Genomic DNA, 19,775 nt, shown 5'->3' on the forward strand with positions numbered 1-19,775 from the left:
AAGGAGGGAGGGTAGAAGAGGCGAAGGAGGAGGGGGAGAAGGAGGGAGCGTAGAAGAGGGGAAGGAGGAGGGGGAGAAGGAGGGAGGGTAGAAGAGGGGAAGGAGGAGGGGGAGAAGGAGGGAGGGTAGAAGAGGCGAAGGAGGAGGGGGAGAAGGAGGGAGCGTAGAAGAGGGGAAGGAGGAGGGGGAGAAGGAGGGAGGGTAGAAGAGGGGAAGGAGGAGGCGGGAGAAGGAGGGAGGGTAGAAGAGGGGAAGGAGGAGGGGGAGAAGGAGGGAGGGTAGAAGAGGCGAAGGAGGAGGGGGAGAAGGAGGGAGGGTAGAAGAGGGGAAGGAGGAGGGGGAGAAGGAGGGAGGGTAGAAGAGGCGAAGGAGGAGGGGGAGAAGGAGGGAGGGTAGAAGAGGGGAAGGAGGAGGGCAGAGAAGGAGGGAGGGTAGAAGAGGGGAAGGAGGAGGGGGAGAAGGAGGGAGGGTAGAAGAGGCGAAGGAGGAGGGGGAGAAGGAGGGAGGGTAGAAGAGGGGAAGGAGGAGGCAGAGAAGGAGGGAGGGTAGAAGAGGGGAAGGAGGAGGCAGAGAAGGAGGGAGGGTAGAAGAGGCGAAGGAGGAGGGGGAGAAGGAGGGAGGGTAGAAGAGGGGAAGGAGGAGGGGGAGAAGGAGGGAGCGTAGAAGAGGGGAAGGAGGAGGGGGAGAAGGAGGGAGGGTAGAAGAGGGGAAGGAGGAGGGCAGAGAAGGAGGGAGGGTAGAAGAGGGGAAGGAGGAGGGGGAGAAGGAGGGAGGGTAGAAGAGGCGAAGGAGGAGGGGGAGAAGGAGGGAGGGTAGAAGAGGCGAAGGAGGAGGGGGAGAAGGAGGGAGCGTAGAAGAGGGGAAGGAGGAGGGGGAGAAGGAGGGAGGGTAGAAGAGGGGAAGGAGGAGGCGGAGAAGGAGGGAGGGTAGAAGAGGGGAAGGAGGAGGGCAGAGAAGGAGGGAGGGTAGAAGAGGCGAAGGAGGAGGGGGAGAAGGAGGGAGGGTAGAAGAGGCGAAGGAGGAGGGGGAGAAGGAGGGAGGGTAGAAGAGGGGAAGGAGGAGGCAGAGAAGGAGGGAGGGTAGAAGAGGGGAAGGAGGAGGGGGAGAAGGAGGGAGGGTAGAAGAGGCGAAGGAGGAGGGGGAGAAGGAGGGAGGGTAGAAGAGGGGAAGGAGGAGGGGGAGAAGGAGGGAGGGTAGAAGAGGGGAAGGAGGAGGCAGAGAAGGAGGGAGGGTAGAAGAGGGGAAGGAGGAGGGGGAGAAGGAGGGAGGGTAGAAGAGGCGAAGGAGGAGGGGGAGAAGGAGGGAGCGTAGAAGAGGGGAAGGAGGAGGGGGAGAAGGAGGGAGGGTAGAAGAGGGGAAGGAGGAGGCAGAGAAGGAGGGAGGGTAGAAGAGGGGAAGGAGGAGGGGGAGAAGGAGGGAGGGTAGAAGAGGCGAAGGAGGAGGGGGAGAAGGAGGGAGCGTAGAAGAGGGGAAGGAGGAGGGGGAGAAGGAGGGAGGGTAGAAGAGGGGAAGGAGGAGGCAGAGAAGGAGGGAGGGTAGAAGAGGGGAAGGAGGAGGGGGAGAAGGAGGGAGGGTAGAAGAGGCGAAGGAGGAGGGGGAGAAGGAGGGAGCGTAGAAGAGGGGAAGGAGGAGGGGGAGAAGGAGGGAGCGTAGAAGAGGGGAAGGAGGAGGCAGAGAAGGAGGGAGCGAAGCAGAGAGACAGGCAGAGAGGCGGAGTGTGCCAGGGTCAGGGAAGGAGATATTGCTGCACCAGAGAGGAGGACGCGGGGAAGGAGGGAGTGTGGCAGAGGCAGAGGAGGACAGAGACCCGTGGGGACCGAGGGACGCAGGAGGAGGAGCGGGGAAGGAGGGAGTGTGGCAGAGGCAGAGGAGGAGAGGGGAAGCCGGTGGGAGAGGCCGCAGCTGTCCGCACCTCCTCCCAGGTACGTGCCGCGTTCCCGTCTTCCGCCCCGGCCCGGCGCCCCCCAAACCTCAACCCCCACCCCGCGTCTGCAGCCCCCTGTGTGTGTGTGTGTCCGGACACAGGATCGTATGTGTGTGTCCTTGTGCCGTGTGTGTGTCCCTAGGGTGTTGTGTGCGTGTGTCTATGCTGCGCATGTCCATCCTACACTGGGTGTTGTGTGTGTGTGTGTGTGTGTGTGTCCCTGGTGTGTATGTGTGTCCCTACACTGGGTGTTGTCTGTGTGTGTGTGTGTGTGTGTGTGTGTGTCCCTGGTGTGTATGTGTGTCCCTACACTGGGTGTTGTCTGTGTGTGTGTGTGTGTGTATGTGTGTCCTTGGTGTGTATGTGTGTCCCTACACTGGGTGTTGTCTGTGTGTGTGTGTGTGTGTGTGTGTGTGTGTCCCTGGTGTGTATGTGTGTCCCTACACTGGGTGTTGTCTCTGTGTGTGTGTGTGTATGTGTGTCCTTGGTGTGTATGTGTGTCCCTACACTGGGTGTTGTCTGTGTGTGTGTGTGTGTGTGTGTCCCTGGTGTGTATGTGTGTCCCTACACTGGGTGTTGTGTGTGTGTGTGTGTCCCTGGTGTGTATGTGTGTCCCTACACTGGGTGTTGTCTGTGTGTGTGTGTGTGTGTGTGTGTGTGTGTGTGTGTGTGTGTGTCCCTGGTGTGTATGTGTGTCCCTACACTGGGTGTTGTTTCTTTTTTTCCACATCCATACACGGGGTGGTAGATTTGTGTGTGTGTCCTTGTTGTATGCGTGTCTATTCCTATGCTGGGTGTTGTGGTGTTTTGTGTGAGTGTGTGTGTGTGTCCCTGCCCTGAGTGTTGTAGATTTCAAGGCACAAGGACACACCCACCGGACACCACTCAAGTCTAATTCCTGCTTCCAGGCCCACAGCTGGGGGATGGAGGAGCAGACACAGCCCTGGGTGAGATGGGCCTGTGTGTCACTGGGTGCGTGTTGTGTGGCCCTGCTGTACCTGTGTGTTGTGTGTCAGTGTTGTGTGCCCTGGTTGTATGTCAGTTTTATGTCTGCATGTTGTGTCTTCATGTTGTGTGTCCCAGTTGTGTGCCAGTGATGCACCGATGTGTTGTGTCTCGACATCGTGTGTCCTGGTTGTGTGTCAGTGTTGTGTCTGCGTGTGTTGTGTTGGCGTTGTGTGTCCCTGTTGTGTCTCTACGCGCTCTAAGCATGCCCTGTTTGTTGTCTTGTTTGTGGTTAGCCCCGGTTGTGTTACATCTCCCCAAACCCTCTCCCCCAAGTCCCCTCCCAACACTCTCGGACCCCCCAGGTTCACCCCCCACCCCAGACCCAGGGAAAAGTTAAAAATAATCAAAGTGAGAATTATGCTTCTCCATTTCCACGGTGACCCCAGCCCCAGATTTTCTGCCCCGTTGTGTTATTTTAACACAACTTGTGTGCCCTGGGGGAGGCTCTGGGTTTTGCAGGGGCAGGAAAAGTGAGGCTGGCGGATCTGAACCCCAAATCGCTGCTGGGTGAATTGAGAAGTTTGTTGTGTTGGGGTGACGCACAATGGGGGGGAGTTTACACACACACATACACACGGGGCAGCAACACAACATTGAGTAACGGGGGGGAAGAGTCTGTGGAGTGCTGCGTAATGCACACGCCTGACACACAGGAGAGAAGAGGCAACGCAACACCAATGTCGCTCAGATACACACACACACAACACTCCACACACACACCCACAACCCAATACTCTACACACACACATACACCCCAACACTCTACGCACACACCCACAACCCAACACCCACAACCCAACACGCTACACACACCCACAACCCAATACTCTACACACACACATACACACACACACACCAACACTCTACGCACACACCCACAACCCAACACCCACAACCCAACACGCTACACACACACACACACCAACACTCCACACACACACCCACAACCCAATACTCTACACACACACATACACACACACACACCAACACTCTACGCACACACCCACAACCCAACACGCTACACACACACACACACCAACACTCTACACACACACAAACCCCAACACGCTACACACACACACACACACAACACTCTACACACACACACACACACCAACACTCCACACACACACACACACACCAACACTCTACGCACACACCCACAACCCAACACCCACAACCCAACACGCTACACACACACACACACCAACACTCTACACACACACACACCCCAACACGCTACACACACACACAACCCAACACGCTACACACACACACACACACACACACACACACACACACAGCTAGTGCCCCTCACTCCCAACCCGCAGTCCCTGCTGGCCCAGCCCTGGGCTCCCCTCCCCCCTGCCCCATTGGCACATGGATTGTCTGAGCCAACCTGAGTCATGTCCCAACCCTGAGCCAAGGAACCGCAGGGCCATAAATCATCGAACTGGTGCTGATGGGGCAGAAACGTCTGGGGAACTGGGCATCACCTGGGCTTCCCTCCCCGCCCCCCCCACCACCACCACAGCCCTGCCGGTGCCCCTCACTCCCAACCCGCAGCCCCTGCTAGATCAGCCCTGGGCTCCCCACCCCACTCACCCAATCCCTGCCCCCTCGCTCTCAATCACACTCTGTGCTGTGATTTAAATCTCTCTCCTCAAGGGGGATGCTCTTCCTGTCTCGCTATCCACCCGAAACGCCCCCTCCATTCATCTCCTCACCCAGCCACCCACAACCCCGTCCACCCACCCACCCACCTCTAACCCCCAGCCAGCCACCCACAACTTCATCCATCCACCCACTGGAAAACCCCCCTGCATCCATCCATCCACCCACCCGAAAAAAAACCCTCTCTCCTTCCATCCATCTATCCATCCACCCACCTGAAAACCCCCAGCAGCCACCCACAACTTCATCCATCCACCCACCCGAAACCCCCAGCCAGCCACCCACAACTTCATCCATCCACCCACCTGAAAACCCCCCTCCATCCATCCATCCATCCATTCATCCACCCACCTGAAAACCCCCAGCAGCCACCCACAACTTCATCCATCCACCCACCCAAAAAAACCCCTCCATCCATCCATCCATCCATCCATCCACCCACCTGAAAACCCCCAGCCAGCCACCCACAACTTCATCCATCCACCCACCTGAAAACCCCCCTCCATCCATCCATCCACCCATCAACCCAAACCACCACCTTCATTTATCCATCCATTCACCCACACAGGGCAGCCCAAAGGAGTCAGGGGGCCTGGGGCAAAGCAATTTCGGGGGCCCCTTCCATACAAACAAGTTGCAATACTCTAGTAACATGTATTTGGAAATGTAAAAAATAACCAGTGAAATACATTCAAAAATTAATTTGTAATAATTTGAAAATACACAAAATACATTATTTAAAAACATGAAATGCTTTAATGGGCTGTAGACATTTGCATTTACATAATGGGCTGTCGCTGGGTGATGGTGATGGTTGGTGCCAATGGGCTGTCGCTGCCTGGGGGTGGCGCTGCTGTTGCCCAGGGCTGGGTGGGGAGCTGGGCTCTGGGTCAGGGGGTGCCCGGCTCAGAGGGATTGGGCTCAGAGCTGGGAGTCAGGGCTGTGGGGGGCTGGAGACGGGGGGTGCCCGGCTCAGAGGGTTTTACCATGCCGCCTCCCCCCTCTCCCAGAGCCTCAGCGAGCCGCGTCCAGGAGCTCCTGCCGCTCGGGCCGGAGCTTGCAGCCCCGCCCCCTTACCACGCGGCTCCGAGCGGGAGGAGCTCGGGCCCCGCCCCCTTACCACGCGGCTCCGAGCGGGAGGAGCTCGGGCCCCGCCCCCTTACCACGCGGCTCCGAGCGGGAGGAGCTCGGGCCCCGCCCCCTTACCACGCAGCTCCGAGCGGGAGGAGCTCGGGCCCCGCCCCCTTACCACGCGGCTCCGAGCGGGAGGAGCTCAGGTCCCGCCGCTGCAGCGCTGTCCAGGCCGCTCCTGGACACGGAGTGCTGAGGCGCTGGGGGATGGGGGAAGGCGGAGGCAGGGGGGGGGCCCGGGGCCTGGGGCAAATTGCCCCACTTGCTCCCCCCCGGGTGGCCCTGCACCCACAACCCCGTCCACCCACCTCTAACCCCCAGCCAGCCAGCCACAACTTCATCCATCCCCCTCAAAACTCCCCTCCAGCCATCCATCCACTCACAATGCCGTCCATCCATCTACCCATCCAAACACTCATCCACAGACGCTGTCCATCCTTCCATCCACCCACAATCGATCTAGCCCTACGTACATCTCCCACCCATCTCTCCTGCCACATGTCCCATCTCTCCCTTCCAGACCCACCATGTCGGAGGTGGACAAGTCCCAGCCAGTGGCCCTGGGGGCCTCGCGGGTCGAGCTCCGGGTCTCATGCTGGAACCTCCTGGACCGGGACACCCTGCCCAACCCGAACCCCTGCGTGGTGCTGAAGCAGCTCAGCGAGGGGCAGTGGAGCGAGGTATGGAGTCGCCAGGGGTGGATGGGGATCCCCTCCACAAGTCTCCTGATCATCCCCTGTCCCAGGAACCCTCCCCCCATGCCTCCCCCTTGGGCTGCCCCCACAGTCCCCCGTTCTCACTCAGGGGAAATTGGGGGACCCCCACAGTGCCCCTCAGTTTCTGAGGTGTGTCCCTCTCCCCCACTTCTCTCTGCTCTGGGCTTCCACCTCTTGGCCCCCCAAACTCTCTCCCCCAGATTGGAGACATGGCCCCCTTAAGCCACTGTCCCATCATCCCCCAAAGAGGTACCCCCTGTTCCTCAGAGCCCCCTCTCCCCACTGAATCTCCTCCTGAACCCTGTCCCCCCCCCCCCAGGTAGGGCGCTCCGAGATCATGTGCTGCAGCCTGAACCCCGTCTTCTCCCACGTCTTCCCACTGGACTACTTCTTCGAGGAGATGCAGATGCTGGGCTTCGAAGTCTACGATGCCAACGGCGCTGAGGATGCGGGGTTCCAGGATGATGCTTTCCTGGGGGAGGCTGAGTGCTCCCTGGGCCAGGTGGGGACATGGGGTATACCCCCAATAACCCTAACACTACACCTAACCCTGGGGACATGGGGTAAACCCCCAGATAACCCTAACCCTAACCCTGGGGACATGGGGTATACCCCCAATAACCCTAACCCTAACCCTGGGGACATGGGGTATACCCCCAATAACCCTAACCCTAAACCTAACCCTGGGGACATGGGGTAAACCCCCAATAACCCTAACCCTACACCTAACCCTGGGGACATGGGGTATACCCCCAATAACCCTAACCCTGGGGACATGGGGTAAACCCCCAGATAACCCTAACCCTAAACTTAACCCTGGGGACATGGGGTAAACTCCAAGATAACCCTAACCCTAATCCTGGGGATATGGGGTATACCCCCAATAACCCTAACCCTAACCCTGGGGACATGGGGTAAACCCCCAGATAACCGTAACCCTAAACCTAACCCTGGGGACATGGGGTATACCCCCAATAACCCTAACCCTAACCCTGGGGACATGGGGTAAACCCCCAATAACCCTAACCCTAAACCTAACCCTGGGGACATGGGGTATACCCCCAATAACCCTAACCCTAACCCTGGGGACATAGACTCATAGACTCATAGACTCATAGACTTTAAGGTCAGAAGGGACCATTATGATCATCTGGTCTGACCCCCTGCATGCTGCAGGCCGCAAGACCCTTCCCTGGACTCTGCCGTTGAAGTCCCCAATCCTGTGTTTTAGTGACTGAGACCCTCCTGCTAGTGATCCCTGCCCCATGCTGCGGAGGAAGGTGAAAAACCTCCAGAGGCTCAGACAATCTACCCTGGAGGAAAATGCCTTCCCGACCCCAAATATGGTGATCAGTAATACCCCGAGCATATAGGCAAGAGTCTCTAGCCTGACCCTTGTTGGCCATTATGCTATTCATGTACCATTGCTTGGTTTTCCTCGTCTACTATGTTTTACCATTAAACCATTCCCTCCATAAACTTATCCAACTTAATCTTAAAACCAGACAGGTCCGTCGCCCCCACCGTTTCCCTCGGAAGGCCGTTCCAATATTTCACCCCTCTGACGGTCAGAAACCTTCGTCTAATTTCAAGCCTGAACTTCCCCCCGGCCAGTTTGTATCCATTTGTTCTCGTGTCCACATTTGTACTAAGCTGGAATAATTCTTCTCCCTCCCTTGTATTAACCCCTCTGATATATTTGAAGATAGCAATCATATCCCCCCTCAGCCTTCGCTTTGTCAGACTAAACAACCCAAGCTCCTCTAATCTCTTTTCATACGACAGGTTTTCCATTCCTCTGATCATCTTAGTCGCCCTTCTCTGCACCCGTTCCAGTTTGAGTTCATCTTTTTTAAACATGGGAGACCAGAACTGCACACAGTACTCCAAATGAGGTCTCACCAGCGCCTTATACAACGGAAGCAGGACCTCCCTATCTCTACTAGATATACCTCGCCTAATACATCCCAAGACAGCATTGGCTTTTTTCACCGCCACGTCACATTGTCGACTCATAGTCATTCTGCGGTCTACAAGGACCCCTAAGTCCTTCTCCTCTTCCGTTACTTCTAACCAATGCGTCCCCATCTTGTAACTAAAATTGTTATTAGTCATCCCCAAGTGCATCACCTTACACTTTTCACTATTAAATTTCATCTTATTTCTGACACTCCAATTCACAAGCTCATTCAAGTCTCCCTGCAGAGTATCCCTATCCTCCTCCGAGTTTGCAACTCCTCCCACCTTCGTATCATCCGCAAACTTTATCAGCCCACTCTTGCAATCGGTCCCGAGGTCAGTTATAAATAGATTAAATAAAATGGGTCCCAAAACCGAACCTTGAGGCACTCCACTAGTAACCTCCCTCCAACCCGATAATTCACCCTTTAATACGACCCGCTGCATTCTCCCCATTAACCAATTCCTTATCCACCTCTGGATTTTCATATCGATCCCCATGTTTTTCATTTTAACCAATAATTCCTCATGGGGTACTGTATCAAACGCTTTACTGAAATCTAGGTATATTAGGTCCACCGCATTTCCTTTATCTAATAAGTCCGTTACTTTCTCAAAGAAGGAGATCAGATTCGTTTGGCACGATCTGCCCTTCGTAAAACCATGCTGCAGTTTATCGCATTTGCCATTAACCTCAAGGTCCTCAACTAGTTTCTCTTTCAGAATGTTCTCCAGCACCTTGCACACTACTGATGTTAAACTAACAGGCCTATAGTTACCCGGGTCACTTTTTTTCCCTTTCTTGAAAATAGGAACCACATTGGCTATTCTCCAGTCTAACGGGACCACCCCCGAGTTTACAGATTCATTAAATATAGTCGCTAATGGGCCTGCTATTTCCCGCGCCAATTCCTTTAATATTCTCGGATGAAGATCGTCCGGTCCACCCGACTTAGTCTCATTAAGGCGTACTAGTTTTGTTTCTACCTCGGATGCGGTAATCCCCCATCCTGTATGCCCCTCTGTAACGGTGCTAGTATCCCTAATACCTCCATTGGCCTCATTAAACACCGATGCAAAATATTCATTGAGATATTGCGCCATGCCTAGATTATCTTTAATCTCCTCTCCGGCTATAGTCTTCAGCGGTCCCACTTCTTCTTTCTTTGCTTTCTTCCTATTTATATGGCTGTAAAACTTCTTACTATTGCTTTTAATTCCCCTCGCTAAGTCCAACTCTTCCCGGCCTTTGGCCTTTCTCACTCTATCTCTACATTCTCTGACTTCACTAAGGTAAGTTTCCTTACTGATCCCTCCCCTCTTCCACTCTTTATACGCTTTCTGTTTTTTCCTAATCGCCCCTTTGAGTCGGTCGCTCATCCAGCTCGGTCTAAATCTCTTGCTTAGTAATCTTTTTCCCTTTTTGGGGATACAGGCCTCCGACAGCTCATGCATCTTTAACTTAAAGTAATCCCAGGCTTCTTCTGCCTTTAGATCCCTTAATACGTTTGCCCAATCCACTTCCCTTACCAGTCCCCTTAATTTGTTAAAATTGGCCTTTTTAAAATTATAAACCCTAGTCTTTGACTTAATTCTGGTAGTCCTTCCATTTAGTTTAAACCAAATTAGCTCATGATCACTGGAGCCCAAGTTGTCCCCCACTACCACTTCCTCAACAAGGTCCTCACTACTCACCAGAATCAAATCTAAAATGGCCTCCCCCCTCGTTGGCTCAGCTACCACTTGATGAAGGAATTGATCAGCAAGCACATCTAGGAACATCTGAGCCCTATTATTGCTACTAGCGTTTGTTCCCCAATCTATATCCGGGAAGTTAAAGTCCCCCATAATTACACAGTTTCTATTAGTATTTACCTCCCTTAACACATTAAATAGTTCCTTATCCATATCCTGGGTCGATCCCGGCGGTCTATAGCACACCCCAAGCACTATTCCCGGAGAGGCTCTAGTAGTCCTTTTACCCAGCTTGAGTATTGCCCAGACGGACTCCGTGTTATCAATTCCATCCACTATTATTTCTTTACAGCTTAATTCACTATTGACATACAATGCCACCCCCCCACCTTTACCTTTATCCCGGTCTTTCCTAAACAGCGCATACCCCTCCATACCTGCGTTCCAGTCGTGACTGCCATTCCACCACGTTTCAGTTATTCCTACGATGTCCGGTTTCAATTCTCGGACCAAGACTTCCAATTCCTCCATTTTGTTACCTAGGCTTCTCGCATTGGTGTATACATGGGGTATACCCCCAATAACCCTAACCCTAAACCTAACCCTGGGGACATGGGGTATACCCCCAGATAACCTTAACCCTAAACTTAACCCTGGGGACATGGGGTAAACTCCAAGATAACCCTAACCCTAATCCTGGGGATATTGGGTATACCCCCAATAACCCTAACCCTAATCCTGGGGACATGGGGTAACCCCCCAGATAACCGTAACCCTAAACCTAACCCTGGGGACATGGGGTATACCCCCAATAACCCTAACCCTAAACCTAACCCTGGGGACATGGGGTAAACCCCCAATAACCCTAACCCTACACCTAACCCTGGGGACATGGGGTATACCCCCAATAACCCTGGGGACATGGGGTAAACCCCCAGATAACCCTAACCCTAAACTTAACCCTGGGGACATGGGGTAAACTCCAAGATAACCCTAACCCTAATCCTGGGGATATGTGGTATACCCCCAATAACCCTAACCCTAACCCTGGGGACATTAGGTAAACCCCCAGATAACGTAACCCTAACCCTAGCCCTGGGACAGGTGGGGACATGGCTATACCCACTGAAAACCCTCACCCTGGGACAGGAGGGGATGTGAGATACCCTGATAACCATAACTTCTAGCTCTACCCCTGGGCCTCATGTTGAGGTGGGATATGCCCCTGCTCACCATAACCGAACACTAACCCCAAACCCTGGGATACATGGTGATGTCTGCCACACATCGAACCTTAGCCCCTAACCCCTATGCATGGTGCCCCCAACCTTAACCTCTCACCTAACCCTAACCCCCCCACAACTTCACCATCACCCCAACCAACTGGTGCCGCAGCCCGAATGCAAAGCCCATGAGTGCCCCTTCTATGCCTCCCCTCTATCCTGCTCTCCACTCCTCTCGATCTGTACCCCTGAGCTCTGCCTGACCTCTTTCTCCCATGGCAGATCGTATCCCAGACCAAGGTCACCAAACCACTGCTACTCAAGACTGGGGAAACTGCGGGAAAATCCACCATCACGGTAAGAGGACTACTGAGCGGAGATGAGAGAGACACTTACCCCCAGAGAGAGCTGGAGAGAAGAGAACTAGTGGGTTAGAGTGGGGCGGGAGGCAGGGGGGTTGGGAGACAGGACTCCTGGATTCTCTCCCCGGCTCTGGGAGGGCAGTGGAGTTTAGTGGCTAGAGCAGGGGGGCTGAGAGCCAGGACTCCTGGGCTCTGGAAGGGGAGGGGGTCTAGTGGGCTAGAGAGGGGGGGCTCGGAGCCAGGACTCCTGGGTTCTCTCCCAGGCTCTGGGAGGGGAGTGGGGTCTGGTGGTTAGAGCAGGGGTGCTGGGAGCCAGGACTCCTGGATTCTATCCACAGCTCTGGGAGGGGGGTGGGGTTTGGTGGGTAGGTAGAACAGAGTCAGTGTATGGTTAGTGAGAGGTGGGACTAGGCCAGCAGGGGCTTGTGTATCGGGATAACAAGGTTCTCCAGGTTCTGCCCATGGGTCTCTTGTGTCTCTCGGTGGGTCCATCCGTGTCTCTCCCACCAGATCGAAGCAGAAAAGGTCACTAGTACCAACGACTTTGTGCAGCTTGAGTTCCGGGCTCAGAAGTTGGACAACAAGGTAAGAGAGCGAGTTTCCCTTCCCCTGCCCAGAGAACCCAGGAGTCCTGGCTCCCAGCCTCCCCTGCTCCAACCCACCAGACCCCACTGCCCTCCCAGAGCTGGGGAGAGAACCCAGGAGTCCTGGCTCCCAGCCCCCCCTGCTCCAACCCACCAGACCCCACTCCCCTCCCAGAGCCAGCCTGGAACCCAGGCGTCTTGGGGCGGATTCTCTCTCTCCCTCGCTGTAGGATCTCTTCAGCAAGTCTGACCCTTTCCTGGAAATCTACAAGGTGAACAGTAACAACACGGAGCAGCTGGTGATGAGGACGGAGGTGAGGGGAAGGTGGGGGACTGGCAGGGCGGTTGTCTGGAGGCAGTGGGGGGATAGGGTGGGAGAGGGGGTGAAGGGAGGGGGCAGGGATGGTGCCAGGTGGGGGATGGGGCAGCAGGGCAGAGTGGACGATAGTGACCCATATTCACCCCACTGCCCCCCCCCCAGGTGATAAATAACAACCTCAGCCCCAGCTGGGAACCCTTCCGCGTCTCCCTCCACTCGCTCTGCAGCTGCGACCCAGACAAGACCATACGGGTGAGTGCCCGGACTCCTGGGTTCTCTCTGGCTCTGGGAGGGGAGTGGGGTCCAGTGGTTAGAGCTGAGAGCCCGGACTCCTGGGTTCTCTCTCTGGCTCTGGGAGGGGAGTGGGGTCCAGTGGTTAGAGCTGAGAGCCTGGACACCTGGGTTCTCTCCCCAGCTCTGGGAGGGGAGTGGGGTCTAGTGGTTAGAGCGGGGGGGGGCTGAATGCCTGGACTCCTGGGTTCTCTCTCTGGCTCTGGGAGGGGAGTGGGGTCCAGTGGTTAGAGCTGAGAGCCAGGACTCCTGGGTTCTATCCTGGCTCGGGGAGGGGGGGTCTCTCACACTATCACTCCCTCTCTCTTTTCTCCCAGTGTGTCGTTTACGACTATAACTCCAGTGGGAAACACGATTACATTGGTGAATTCACGACAACCTTCCGTGAAATGCAGGAGGTTTCCTCAGGGAAAGAGGTATGGAGGGTGGGGTTGGGAGCCAGGACTCCTGGATTCTGAGATGGGGAGTGGGGCCTGGTGTGTGGGATGGGGCTGGGAGCCAGGACTCCTGGGTTCTCTCCCAGCTCTGGTAAGGGAGTGGGGTTGAGTGGGTTATGGGGGGTGGGTCTGGGACTCCTGGGTTCTCTCCCCAGCACTGGAGCAGGTGAGAATTGGAAGGTACAAATCTGACCCCACACACACACACTTTCCCTATCGCTGGGCAGATGGAGTTTGAGTGCATCAACCCAAAGTACCAGGAGAAGAAGAAACACTACACCAACTCCGGCACGGTGGTTCTGACCCAGTGCAAGGTGAGTGAGGGGGCAAAAGGGTGGTTCTGCGGGCAGTGCCTGGGGTGCAGGACTCCTGGGTCCAATTCATTGGTTTACCGCAGACTCGCTGGGCAACCTTGTCAAGCCACTAAGTACTTGCACACCTTCGTCAATAAATAACGGACTCTGTTTTATTAATAACTGTGGCCCTCCTCATTATTTTAACTAATTATTGTTCTGTCTTAGTGATGTGTCTGTATGATTAACAGGTTGTGAGTTTTTACCTTTCTACTTCAATTAATTTGCATTATTAATTATCCCTGAGCACCAGGCGACAGCCTGGACTCAACGTGTAGTTATCAGTGGCTTGCTGGATGTATCTCCTGGGGTCCTGCAAGGGTCAGTCCTGGATCCGGTCCTAGTCAATATTGTCGCTAATGACTTGGCTAATGGAGTCGAGAGGAGGCTTATGAAATGTGTGGATGCCAGCGCTTTGGAGGGCAGGCTTAGCAATCAGAAATGACCTTGACTAAGTGGAGAATTGGTCTGAAACCAACAGGATGAAATTCAATGAAGGCAAGTGCAAAGTACTTCCCTTGGGAAGGAAAACTCCGAAGGCAAAGTGGGGAAGGCGCTGGCAGGTCGAGCAGCTCACAGACTGAAGATGAGCCAACCATGTGTCGCAGTTACGAGAAAGAGGCGTATTAACAGGAGGGTGGTGCGTCAGACATGGGAGATAATTATCTCATTCTGCTTGGCGCTGATGAGGCCTCAGCCGGGTGTTGTGTCCAATTCTGGGCGTCACATTTCAGGGGAGATGTAGATTAATTGGAGAGAGTCCAGAGGAGAGCAACAAACAACGATCAAAGGTTTAGAAAAACCTGATCTAGGAAGGAAGGTTAAAAACAACTGGGCATGTCTGTCTACAGACGGTTGAGGTGGGAACCCGCTGACAGTCTTCCAATGGCTGCAGGGCCGTTCTGAGGAGGCCGGGGATCCATTGTTCTCCGTGGACGGTGGGACCAGACATCCAGGGGCTTATCCCGCAGCAAGGGAGAGCGAAGTTGGACATTAGGAGAAACTCCCGAACTCACGGGGGAGTTGAGCATCCAAGGGAGGTTGGGGAAGCCCCAACGTTGGCGGTTTGGAAGACCCGGTTCGACAAAGACCCATCAGGGCTGGGCTCAGGTTACGTGGTCCTGCCTCAGCACCGGTGGGGCTGGAGTCGGTCAGGTCCCTTCCATCCGACATTGCCACAGCTCTGCGATGAACGGCTCGTTATCGCTCATTGTTAATGCCTCGTTAGGAATCCTCACTGATTGCCACTAATATTATTTCACCCTCTCTGGGCAGGTGGAGAAGGTTCACACGTTCCTGGATTACATCATGGGTGGCCTGCAGATCTACTTCACGGTGAGGTGGCTGGACCCAGTGGCCGGGTGGGGAGAGGCTCAGATTGGGGCGTGCACCCCCCCCATCTAACCCCTGGGGGGCGCTGTCCCCGTCCCCCTGCAGGTGGCGATTGACTTCACAGCTTCCAACGGCGACCCGCGCAGCGAGCACTCCCTGCATTTCATCAACCCCAAGGAACCCAACGAATACCTCAAAGCGCTGTCAGCCGTGGGTGAGATCTGCCAGGACTATGACAGGTAACAGCGCCCCCTAGGGCAGAGACCCTGTGCTGCCATCCCGGATCCATCCCATCCTGGGTTCCATCCCGGGCTCTCTGCTCCCCCGCCCCCAACAGCAAATTACCCACCATGCATTGCCCCAGAATCCTGCTCTTACAGATTACCCACAGAAAGCTAGCCCGTGTTTACCACAAGAGCCTCTGCTCTCAGAAACTACCCACAATCCTTTGCACCAGATTTCTGCTCTCTCAAATGACCCACAGTCCTTTGCAAGAGTCCTGCTCTTGCAAACTACCCACAATCTTTTGCATCAGATTCCTGCTCTCCCAAGCGACCCACCATCCTTTGCAGCAGCAAATTACCCAAAGTCCTTTGCCCTGGAGCCCCGTGGTAGCAAGTTACCCACAGTCCTTTACAATAGGGTCTGGCTATCTCAAGTTATGCCCCAGGGGCTGGGAGGTACCAGTGCCCTGGGCTGAGAGCCCTGCACTGCCATCCCGGACTCCTGGGTCCCATTTGCTATTCAGGGTTCATTGGCTTGACACCCCCACCCCGCCATCTCTCTCTCTTCCAGCGACAAGAAGTTTCCAGCCTTTGGATTTGGGGCACGGATCCCCCCAAACTACGAGGTACATTTCGGGAAGCTGGGGGTGGGGGAGTAGGTTGGGGGGGCAGTGTTTGCCCTCTCTCTGAGCCAGCGTCTCCTCCTTTCCCAGGTCTCCCATGATTTCGCCATCAACTTCGACCCAGACAACCCGGAGTGTGAATGTAGGAGAATCTCTCTCTCTTCGTTAGCGAGTGTCTTTCGTTAACCTAGGCAATGCTCAACAGACCCCTGACTGAGATGAGCCCAGGAGAACCCTGGAGTTCTGGCTCCCTGCGCCCCCTGCTCTAACCACTAGACCCCACTCCCCTCCCAGAGCCGGGGACAGAACCCCAGAGTCCTGGCTTCCTGCCCTCCCTGCTCCAACCACTAGACTGTTGTATCCACCAGGCAAAGTATTAACAACTTCAACAGAACTTTATTTACAGTGCAAGTCTCTTCTCCAAGCTGTAGCTACACACATAGACCCCACTCCCCTCCCCGAGCCAGGGAGAGAACCCAGGAGTCCTGGCTCCCTGCCCCTCTGCTCTAACCACCAGACCCCACTCTCCTCCCGGAGCCAGGGAGAGAACCCAGGAGTCCTGGCTCCCTGCCCCCCGGCTCTAACCACCAGACCCCACTCTCCTCCCGGAGCCAGGGAGAGAACCCAGGAGTCCTGGCTCCCTGCCCCTCTGCTCTAACCACCAGACCCCACTCCCCTCCCCGAGCCAGGGAGAGAACCCAGGAGTCCTGAGCATCTCTCCCCCTGCAGGGATCTCGGGGGTGATCGAGGCCTACAAGCGGTGCCTGCCCCAGATCCAGCTCTACGGCCCCACCAACCTGGCCCCCATCATCAACCGGGTGCTGGCCCCTGCCAGCGAGGAAGAGGGCAGTGGGCATCCCATGGTGAGGGGGAAGGGCAGAGGGGGAGGGGGCAGCAGGGGGGGCTGGAGGGGCCTGGACGCAGAGGGAGTTCGGGGTCCCCCCACACCGACCTCCCCCTTCCCCCCAGCGGTACCGGGTGCTGCTGGTGCTGACGGACGGGGTGCTGAGCGACATGCCGGCCACGCGGGAAGCCGTCGCCCGAGCCTCGCGCCTGCCCGTCTCCATCATCATTGTGGGGGTGGGGAACACCGACTTCTCCGACATGCGGGCACTGGACGAGGACGGGACCCAGGAGTCCGGGGGGGAGCAGGCCGCCCGCGACATCGTCCAGTTTGTGCCCTTCCGCGAATTCAAGAAGGTGAATGGGAGATGGGCGGGGAGACCCTCCTCCGTCCGGCTCCGCCACGCTCCCTCTTTCCTCCCTCCTCCATCCGGCTCCACCGCACTCCCTCCATCCGCCCTCCTCCGTCCAGTTCCACTGCGCTCCCTCCTCCCTCCCTCCTCCCTCCGGCTCTGCCACGCTCCCTCCAGCCGTCCTCCGTCCGGCTCTGCTGTGCTCCCTCCGTCCGCCCTCCCTCCATTCGGCTCCACCGTGCTCCCTCCATCCACCTCTGCTGCGCACCCTCCATCCGCCCTCCTCCGTCCGGCTCTGCCTCGCTCCCTCTGTCCACCCTCCTCCGTCTGCCTCCGCCACGCTCCCTCCATCCGCCCTCCTCCGTCCGCTTCCCCCATGCTCCCTCCATCTGCCCTCCTCCGTCCGGCTCTGCCGCACTCCCTCCTCCCTCCCTCCTTCGGCCAGCTCCCCCACGCTCCCTTCATCCGCCCTCCTCCATCCGGCTCCGCCAAGCTCCCTCCATCCGCCCTCCTCCATCCGGCTCCCCCGTGCTCCTTCCTTCCTCCCTCCTCCGTCCGGCTCCACCGTGCTCCCTCCCTCCATCCGGCTCTGCCTCACTCCCTCCGTCTCTCTCCCCAGGCCCCGCCAGCAGCGCTGGCCAAGTGCGTGCTGGCCGAGGTCCCCAACCAGGTGGTGGAGTTTTACGGCAGCCGCGGCATCGGCCCTGGCCCTGGCCCCCGAATCTCTCAGCCCCAGTGAGAGCCCCACGGCCCGACCCACAGCCTGACCCAGGGCCCCCCCGGGTAAGTGCCCCCTTCTCTCCAGGGGTGGGGCAGGGGGCAGCGCCTGTTTTCCAATAACCTCTCTCTCCTCCTTCCTGCCTTTCTCCTTCCCTCCATCCTGCCCCCATCTCTCCCCCAGGTGCCTCTGTCCTTTACCTCTGCCGACCTCCGGCCCTTTCTCCTGGACCTGCCCCCCCCCCAGGGGCTCTGAGGACCGACGCAGGGTGAGGGGCTCCCAGCCCCATGGTGCCCTCCCCTGACTGAGGGCGAAGGCTGGACCTGACCCCCCCACCACCACCATCACCGCCTCCATGGGCCCCGTTGTTCTCAGGCCTCTGGCTTCATACCTGGGGGTGACTCCCCTCAAATCCTGCACCCAGATCCCCCTATCCCACCCCAATTGCCCCTAATCCCCTGATCTCCCACACCCCAACCCCACCACACCCTGGTCCTCCCACATCCCAAACTGCCCCTCCCTCCCCCAGTGGTGACCCCCATCCCACCCCCCAGAGCGATGTCTCCCAGACCCCTCAATAAAGCCACCCCTATGGACACCCCATTCTCCGCCTGGTACATTCATTGCTGTGGGACCGTGCTCAGTGGGGCTGGGAGGGGTCAGAGACTGACTTGTAGACCACAGCACTGTGGGGTGGGAGGTGCTGTGCTGGGAGTGTGGGCTGGGGACAGCTTAGTTACATGGGGGGCTGGGTGGATAGAGGGCGCAGGAAGGGAGGGAGGGTTGGGGAAGGGAATGGATGGATGGATGGATGGATGGAGTGGGGATGGGATGGAGGAAGGGAGGGAGGGAGCGTGGGGAAGGGAATGATGGATGGATGGAGGGAGGGAGGGAGGGAGGGTGGGGGATGGATGGAGGAAGGGAGGGAGGGAGGGTGGGGTGGGGAAGGGAATGGATGGATGGATGGATGGATGGATGGAGAAGGAGTGGGGGATGGAGGAAGGGAGGGTGGGGAAGGGGATGGTGGATGATGGATGGATGGAGGAAGGAGTGGGGGATGAGGGGAGGGAGGGTGGGGAAGGGATGGCTGGATGGATGGATGATGGATGGATGGAGGAAGGGGTGGGGGATGGATGGAGGAAGGAGGGAGGGTGTGGGAAGGGGATGGGTGGATGGATGGATGATGGATGGATGGAGGGAGGGTGGGGGATGGATGGAGGAAGGAGGAGGGAGGGAGGGGTGGGGAAGGGGATGGATGGACGAAGGGGTGGGGGGATGGAGGGAGGGGAGGGAGGTGGGAAGGGGATGGCTGGATGGATGGATGATGGATGGATGGAGGAAGGGGTGGGGGATGGATGGAGGAAGGGAGGGAGGGTGGGGAAGGGGATGGCTGGATGGATGGATGATGGATGGATGGACGAAGGGGTGGGGGATGGATGGAGGAAGGGAGGGAGGGAGGGTGGGGAAGGGGATGGATGGACGAAGGGGTGGGGGATGGAGGGAGGGAGGGTGGGGAAGGGGATGGCTGATGGATGGATGATGATGGATGAGGAAGGGGTGGGGGAGGGAGGGAGGGAGGGTGGGAAGGGATGGATGATGGATGGATGGACGAAGGGGTGGGGGATGGATGGTGGGAGGGTGGGGGATGGATGGAGGAAGGGTGAGGGGTGGGGAAGGGGATGGATGGACGAAGGGGTGGGGGATGGATGGAGGGAGGGTGGGGGGATGGATGGAGGAAGGGAGGGAGGGGAGGGTGGGGAAGGGGATGGGTGGACGAAGGGGTGGGGGGATGGATGGAGGGAGGGTGGGGGATGGAGGGGAGGGAGGGTGGGGGATGGATGGAGGAAGGGAGGGAGGGAGGAAGGGTGGGGAAGGGGATGGATGGACGAAGCGGGGGGTTGTTGTACTTGAAGTACTGCACAGGATCTTTTCAGGAGGAATGAGGCAAAGCGCCACATTTATTGGTAATACATGTATCAGTCAACACTGTATCATGTGCATATGAT

At 56.9% G+C, this 19,775-nt stretch overlaps 1 protein-coding gene across 3 annotated transcripts; it reads left to right on the forward strand.

The window, feature by feature from the left end:
• The first annotated feature begins 1,678 nt into the window (after positions 1-1,678).
• CPNE6 (copine 6) lies at positions 1,679-18,372 on the forward strand. 3 transcript variants are annotated; one of them, XM_054046521.1, is made up of 17 exons: positions 1,679-1,922; positions 6,258-6,417; positions 6,773-6,955; positions 11,613-11,687; positions 12,203-12,277; positions 12,507-12,590; positions 12,758-12,847; positions 13,204-13,302; positions 13,551-13,637; positions 14,952-15,011; positions 15,114-15,247; positions 15,804-15,858; positions 15,946-15,997; positions 16,585-16,718; positions 16,825-17,055; positions 17,671-17,834; positions 17,953-18,372. In XM_054046521.1, exons 2-16 carry the CDS (start codon positions 6,265-6,267, stop codon positions 17,788-17,790), a joined length of 1,632 nt encoding a protein of 543 aa, XP_053902496.1. In that variant the 5' UTR covers positions 1,679-1,922; positions 6,258-6,264; the 3' UTR covers positions 17,791-17,834; positions 17,953-18,372. The 3 variants fall into 3 exon arrangements, with proteins under 3 accessions (XP_053902496.1, XP_053902499.1, XP_053902498.1); XM_054046523.1 differs by lacking the exon at positions 1,679-1,922 and adding an exon at positions 2,792-2,871; XM_054046524.1 differs by lacking the exon at positions 16,825-17,055.
• The last annotated feature ends 1,403 nt before the right edge of the window (positions 18,373-19,775 follow it).

The sequence above is a fragment of the Malaclemys terrapin genome, chromosome 12 (assembly GCF_027887155.1).
Source record: "Malaclemys terrapin pileata isolate rMalTer1 chromosome 12, rMalTer1.hap1, whole genome shotgun sequence".
Classification (NCBI taxonomy): domain Eukaryota; kingdom Metazoa; phylum Chordata; order Testudines; family Emydidae; genus Malaclemys; species Malaclemys terrapin.